Source organism: Macrosteles quadrilineatus, unplaced genomic scaffold (genome assembly GCF_028750875.1).
Source record: "Macrosteles quadrilineatus isolate MER2022 unplaced genomic scaffold, UCM_ALF_1.0 Scaffold_8__2_contigs__length_117827958, whole genome shotgun sequence".
Classification (NCBI taxonomy): Eukaryota; Metazoa; Arthropoda; class Insecta; order Hemiptera; family Cicadellidae; genus Macrosteles; species Macrosteles quadrilineatus.
In genome coordinates this window covers 81,398,050-81,405,282 of record NW_026542601.1, presented here as the reverse complement: position 1 = coordinate 81,405,282, position 7,233 = coordinate 81,398,050, and the positions used below count along the sequence as shown (strand labels likewise).

Genomic DNA, 7,233 nt, shown 5'->3' with positions numbered 1-7,233 from the left:
TCTTTTTCACCACCACCTCCTAAAATTCTCTACAATATTTCTGATTTCTTGCTTTTTTCAGTGGAATAATGCTGTAATGTGTTTTTTTTTTCAGGAGTTGCAATAGTTAACCCTAAATTAATTGACTCTATTACAAAACATTCGAGGAGGGTTCGGTGCTGGGTATCAAGCAAAAATCGAGCCAAGAATAATTGTCCCACTTACGCCGTAATTTCTGTAGTATAATTTGTAACTTTTATTAGGTGGTTATTTTTAAGGTTTACACTTTTGCTAGTTTCTATAAATTGAGCGGTTGAGCTCTCAAGACAATTCTATACGGACAAATTCATAATCTATGATACCACGAGTATCATAGATCTTATAATCTTAGAGACCTCTCTGGTCTATGCGAAAAACACTGCAGACGAATTGTTTTTTCTGTTATAACCATTCGATTGACTTGACAGTTGATTTACCAAACGTCAATATCAAACAAAATGTTTGAAGTAAGATGATCAATTAATACATTTTAATAAATTTTGAGGTGATTATATTGTAAATTATCCTCAAGTAATGTACAGTATATTGTAGTTGCCTTTCTGTGATTAATCCAAGTGATTTGTCTTTCACAATGAATCTTCACAGTATTTAACGTTTTGATCACATCAGGTGATTTATCTGCATTGCTACAAGTAAGTATGTAGTTGGCTATACATTTTTTAATTTTACTTAACCATCCTTACATCCTGTTTCAGACAATATCATCGTTATAACTTAATGCTACTAAAAAAAAATACCTACCCTACATAGGTGACTGTTTCCAATAATTCCAATGATTCAATGTTAAATATCACAATGACAGCCTAAATAAAAAGGTTACTTATTAGACTTATTAACTTACATTAGCAAATGCAAAAGGCTTTTATAGGCTTAAATTGAACAGTTTAATTTCGGTGCACTAACTTATGCCCAAACAAATAAGTAAAGTTAAACTTACTGTAATAGTTTAAGGTTTATGATTTTATGCAAATTCTACCTTTGCCAGTGGCAATGTGTGTAGCAGTGGCGCAACTAACGCCAATGTAACCAATGCGGTGCATTGGGGCGCAGGCCTTCAGGGGGCTCAGGCCTTAGGGGGGCGCAAAAAACTGATATTCTGGAAAAGGTTTAGCAAAAAAACATGTTGAAGCAAAACTTCCCGTATCACACCAAAAATAAATGTAAAAAAACATTTTCGTGGTAGGTACTTTATTCTGTTATAGTCACAACAGAGTGTTGGTGACTTTTGTTTACCTACTATTATCGTTATCTTCTCGGCGTGGTCTGCGCTTATCGCGTTCTTATCACAAGAATAGACTGCTTTTGTTTATTTATCATTGTTAGCTACAAAGATAGACGGATAAAAATCGTTCAGTATTATTTTAGTAACTACGACCACGTGTCCCTGTCAGTCCTTTTTGTTCGTTTGGTTCAGTAGTGTTATTTGTTTTACATCAATACAAAACAAAATATTTTGTCGGTGTATTTGCTACACAATTGTTTGTTTTTATACAAATTAGTGGACCGTTTATTTGTGCGTTTTAGTGAATTTCGTTATGACATACTGAAAAAAATGGACGGAAATAAAAGACCTAGTGGTGCCGCGATTTTCAACCGAAGAAGAATTTAGTGGTGCCGAGGAAAAACAAGAAGAAAAAGTGAAAAAGCTACCTACCAAAGATTGACAGGTTTTTTTTTAAACTGGATACACCATTTAGTTGTAGAAAAGTTAGCAAGACAGTTTCTAGAAACGCAGAGTCGTAGGGGCTTTGTCAGGGATTAGGGGATAGGAATTAACATTCAGTGTTGTTACTATGAGCTGTAGGCTGCTCTTTGATTGTAAGAATGCTCTTGTAAAATTAATCACTAGTCATGCCACTGGTGTATAGAAGAGAACATTAAACACCACAGGCAAACAGTTAAGTTAAGGATCTTGTATAGTAGTAAGCTATACTGTACACTGTATAGTATAGATGAGTAAGTATTATAACCAAGAAAAGGGTCATTAATTCTTTTAACTTAAGATGTTTATTTATTTACTAGACTGCAGGTTTTTTCAGGTACAAATCATACGTGCAGTATGCTGGACTGGGCTTATGTTGGTGTGAACATAACTGTCAAAGGCAATGGAGGACCAGACTGTGCTGCATTTCTAACGATGACAAAACGTATTTTCGAGACTGTCTTTGTTTTGATGTTGACTGCTCCACTTATGAAATGGGGCCTTAAAAACCTCACATCGGTACCAGCAATAACTGACGTCCCCAAAGAACCTCCGGGCAAAAGATTTTTATTGGTGCTCATGACCTTAATATTTGGAATAGAAATAGGATTTAAATTTTCATCTAAAACTGTGATATTCCTGCTAAACCCTTGTCATGTGACGACTGCTTTACAGGTATGTGTGTCTTTTGGGTAAAATAAAATCTGATAAAATACCGTAACTATTTGTTTTATCAAAGAATTTATGTATTAATATTAAATAATTATAATCATAGTTTGTATTTGTTATTTTTGGAAACATACATTCTATGTTTTCGCAATTTTGCGAAACATTGGTGAAAGAGCTTGTAAAATACCATTGGCTCACTGGACCCCATTGTGTATTAGCAAAGCTATGTTTTAAACTGCTCTAATGTGAAGTGTGTAATTGTCCATAGTTACTTATTTAAAAAAAAATTATCCACCAATGATAAATTATTAATTTAAATTTAGACTTTGCTAAAAATGTAACTTAGGCCTAGACCATTTGATTGGCTTCAAATTAGGTATACTTTATTAGATGCCATAACATTTAATAACTTATATTTTCCTGTGAATAACATATTCTAACAGATTACCCAATTCTATTAAATTACTACCTTTAATTAAAATTGTGCATTATATTCTTTTGTTTCAGATTTATTTACTTGCTGCTCCGCCTAGTAAACAAGTAGCTGCTGTGTTTCGTTTTCACCTCAACTGCATGAATGGCGCTGTCTTAGCTCTTGGATTTCCTGAGCTTGATGCTCTTAATGTAAGTTAAAAGATAAACCTTTCTCATTTGTCATTGTTCTAGCAAGGTTTTAGAACTAGGACCGGACAATCATACTTTTTCAGCATAAGATTTAGCTTAGAACTTGTAATTAACCCTACATTTACCATGGTTTTATGAGAGTAATTTCTACCTCGAACACCATTCTATAGAGTTGGGGAAATGAAAAAGGCCAATTCAATTGTTGGGATATTAAAACAATATATAACATGGTTTGAAAGATAATTCTATATCATAAGAGTATAAGCTCAATTAATTTTTCTGAGAGTTTAGGTTTTTTTTTATTGTTGATACTTATCGTCTGTTAAAAAAATAATTTGTTGTAGATTTACGCATGGATAATATGGCCCATTGTGAAACAAAGCTAATCTGTGGCTTGGATTCTCCAAAGGTTATTTATGCATAATAATTTTATGAGTTTTAAAGTTTCCAAATAAATAAATCTTGTTTTAAATTTAAAAGTGCCTAGTGTAAAATATAAAGAGGAGGGGTAGTCAAAAGGTGAAATTTTAAGAAACCGGATCTTCATGATTTAAGTTACTTGATTCCGTCAAGTACTCCTGATGGCCTTTTTTGCAGTTTAAAGATACATTTAGAAGGTGAATTTTGCCCAGTACAATAAACTGTAAGACATAATTGATATGTATCCAGGGCTGGAATCGCCACAAGGCCGCAACGTTTTGCACAAACACTTTTTTTTAACTTAAATTGTAGTTGTACTTCCTAAAATTGGTGAATGATATTCACCACAATTGTGGGTAATGATGACCCCCATAGTCATGGGAGATCCACAACATCGCTGCAATCGCGGGTGATGATGATGAAATTTCTGTGATTGCGGGAGATGTTCACGATTTCGCCGAGAAGTTCTGGCTTCAGGGTGGGGTCGAGATGGGCTGTTTTGGCCTAGGGTCACAAGTACTGTAATTCCGGCACTGGATATACTCGTATCAATGCTATACTAATATCACTGTTTCCTCATCGTAAATGTGTCCAATAATTCTGAGACTAAATATATCTTTATCCAATTCACCATATAAATGGCCACTGCGGTCATTCTATTTTAAATTAAATGAATTGTAAGACCCAAAATATCTATATAGGGTATCCACCCGTCTAATGGCAGAAATTATTTTTTTGTCAACAAATTTCTCAAATTTGATTAGTTTTTTGTTGGTTGTAGCAAGGATACAATTTGACTGAAATAGTTTGTAAGGCATAATATAAAGGGACCAACAGAAGTGTATTCTGCAAGATGCCTCTTGTAGATTTAGGGCGGATTTAGGGCACTAGGGAGATCACAAATATCAAATTAATAAAAAAAATTAATTAATTTATCAAAGTTGCAAAAAATAACTAAAAAAGAAACTTTATTTAATGTATGGATAGCCTAAGTTTGGCTCAAAGTGCTTTTACAATCATCAGCTGCCTGCCACTAACTTGAGTAATCATTTTCCTTGATGCAAAATCTGTTTGTATTTAGCTGCCATTTGAGACATGGATTTATTGGATTCAACATACAATGATGTTGATAATTCCGATATATTTGTTACAACTGGGAGGTATGTGGTACAGGTCACCCATTATCTTTCCCCTTTTTTTCCTTTTGCATTATTAGGCCTACTAGGTTTTGTCGATAAGTGTTGTTGCACATTTAGTAAAACGCTTCAACTAAATTTGACTTAGAAAACTTTATATAGGCCTAATTTGTATTTGCACGGATTTATTCCTTCTTAAGTCTTGCAGCTGGTTAGGCTTTTTCAATGTGTCTATCCTCATCAGAAGTAATTTTGAAGTAGTGTTTAATATTTTCTGTTTTCTCTAATTAAGCTTACTATAGTATTTTCTGTTCTATATTCCTCTCCTCTGTGTACCAGTTCAATCACATCTGCTTTGCATTGTAGCATTTTAGGCCTACAAATGAGAATAGTTCTTGGATTTAGACTAGCTAGTCTTTTAAACTATGTTGGAGATTCAAACTGTTTTTACAAGTGATTATGAGATGATTTCAGCCAAATATGTTGTATTCCTGTTAGTATGTTGTAGCACTAAGCAATTGCTTCTTTCTATGTACTGTAGTCCTAGCGCAAGCCTCTATAACCTGCCTTTGAAACTCAAGAATCCGATGCAATGTTTGTATTCAAATTCTCAATAAAATGTTAAGTTGTAGGCTATGTATTTTAAAATCCCGCAGTATTTTTTCATCTTCTTAAATTCACTTGACTTAAGATTTTTTCAAGTGGCTTAATTCAAAGTCTTAAAAACATGCAAAGTAGGGTAAACAAATAATAATTCCTTACTAATATCAAAGCCACTCCCTTTGCCCAAAGTTTGATTCAGATTTGCTGTTTTGGCTTAAAGTGAAAAGTGACTACTGTAGATCAACTTGTGTTTTAGGTGTTTATGAAGTTGAAAGATGGAGTGACATGAGCTGGGCCGTCATCTCCTATGTGATTCTGTTGATCTATCACTTTATCTTGCTGCAAGCCCTGGCTATCGTGAGTGTTTTATATCTAAATCTAAATCACTCTGGTGATAATATGAAATGACACACTTTCCAAAGTTTTATTTTTAATTTGTTCCAATCATAGGTTACAAATATTCATGATTCTAGTTGCGTACTTGAGTACGATCGTAAGATCAATGGTATTAATTTATTCGCTATTTTCCCTCGCAATTTAATCAGTGTTTCTTTACAGAGAACAGTAAATAATTGTGATGATTTCCAACAAACTGCTTGAAGTGGACATAACAGTTAGCATGAATATAAATTTTTCACTGGTTACCCTTGTGTGACTTTGCCTAAACCAATTGCTTGAGCTAGGTTTACATCAGCATGTAGAAGGGGAGGGTGCACTTTTACTGACTTTCGTGGGAGAAATGGAGCTTGTAAACTTTCAAGTGACATGCCACTTCAGTAGATATGTGAAATGGCGTGCCTTTCTGTTGATGCCAGTAATATTTGTTCCAACATTCACTAAGGACTAGACAGAGGAGCACCATTTGGAATTGTGTGTCACTTGCAGTGGCATGTGTAAACAATACTCATAGTTACCAGTCACACCTTCACAATATTAAGTGAAGAGAAGTGTTTTTATCAGCTGTTGTACACAAAATGGTGTGTCATTCAATATAGAAAAACATGGAAAAAAGGCATTGAAGTTGTATGTTCCATCAACTTCAAAAAGCTGTATAGCTCACCTACAGGTCAAAAGGTTTAGTAAAAAAAAATTGTAGCTTTTTTACTTGTTCGAAACTGGTCCTATCTGCCCTTGAGCATCGGGCTTTGGATTATTGTCCATGTTCTTAATTATATATAGGTCTTTCTAACCTCAGCATCAGATTCCAGTTTACGAAATGTTGTGAAAAACTTTGCTATCATGATGGATAATGTCATCAATCATCTTTTGAATAAGATAACTGATAAACTAACCATCACACAAAATTTAACTTGAAACCTTGTTTGCAGCCAGCGCAGGTGAATCTCAACCACATGTTGTGCCCGGCAGTAAAGGACCCGTTCTCTGGTCCATTCTACAGAATGTACGCCATCGTTCACCAAGCCTTCCTCTGCCCCCTCCTCAGCAAGTCCATACCTGCCCTCATCTACTGGGTGGCTCCAGTCAAGCATCACCTTTCATGAATCTCATCAGATCTTTACGACTTTCGCTTTTTATGAAATAATTTTAATAGTTAAATCAGGAATAGCACTTGAGATTTAAATATGTTTTAACAGCCTTGCAATTCTTTTGGAATTTTTATAAGTAGTTTGCTAGTCTAGACTGCCTTTTTAGAGTAAGTGAAATGAGAATCAGAATAAAATATCAGCTATGCAAATGTTGTTTTTGTTACCTTCTCTGCAGCATTCGTGGTACAGTGAATCAATAATTCAACTCACTAAATTTTGTTATTAAAAAAAGAGGTTAGTGACCTCAAACATTGAACTCTGCCTGTCCCCATGGGTCTTCTGGACTGTGCATGGAACATTTCAAGCCCAGCAAGAGTTGAGCCGATACAGTGACAGTGCAAGAATCAACATTACAAACAAATTGCTATAGTAAGACAGGTGCACAAACCCACATCACCTCTGCCTCAGGTGCATAGTCAACTACCTACTTACCTAACAAGACAAATTAGAACAGTGCCAATAAGAACTAATGAACAAGTGTGAATATCTGTAG

General features: G+C 34.6%; 1 protein-coding gene across 2 annotated transcripts; it reads left to right on the top strand.

Moving 5' to 3' along the window:
- Positions 1–494: 494 nt before the first annotated feature.
- Positions 495–6,878, top strand: LOC129001240 (transmembrane protein 164-like). 2 transcript variants are annotated; one of them, XM_054428470.1, is made up of 6 exons: positions 495–671; positions 2,079–2,416; positions 2,918–3,034; positions 4,536–4,614; positions 5,450–5,550; positions 6,522–6,878. In XM_054428470.1, exons 2-6 carry the CDS (start codon positions 2,099–2,101, stop codon positions 6,693–6,695), a joined length of 789 nt encoding a protein of 262 aa, XP_054284445.1. In that variant the 5' UTR covers positions 495–671; positions 2,079–2,098; the 3' UTR covers positions 6,696–6,878. The 2 variants fall into 2 exon arrangements, with proteins under 2 accessions (XP_054284445.1, XP_054284446.1); XM_054428471.1 differs by lacking the exon at positions 495–671 and adding an exon at positions 1,579–1,706.
- The last annotated feature ends 355 nt before the right edge of the window (positions 6,879–7,233 follow it).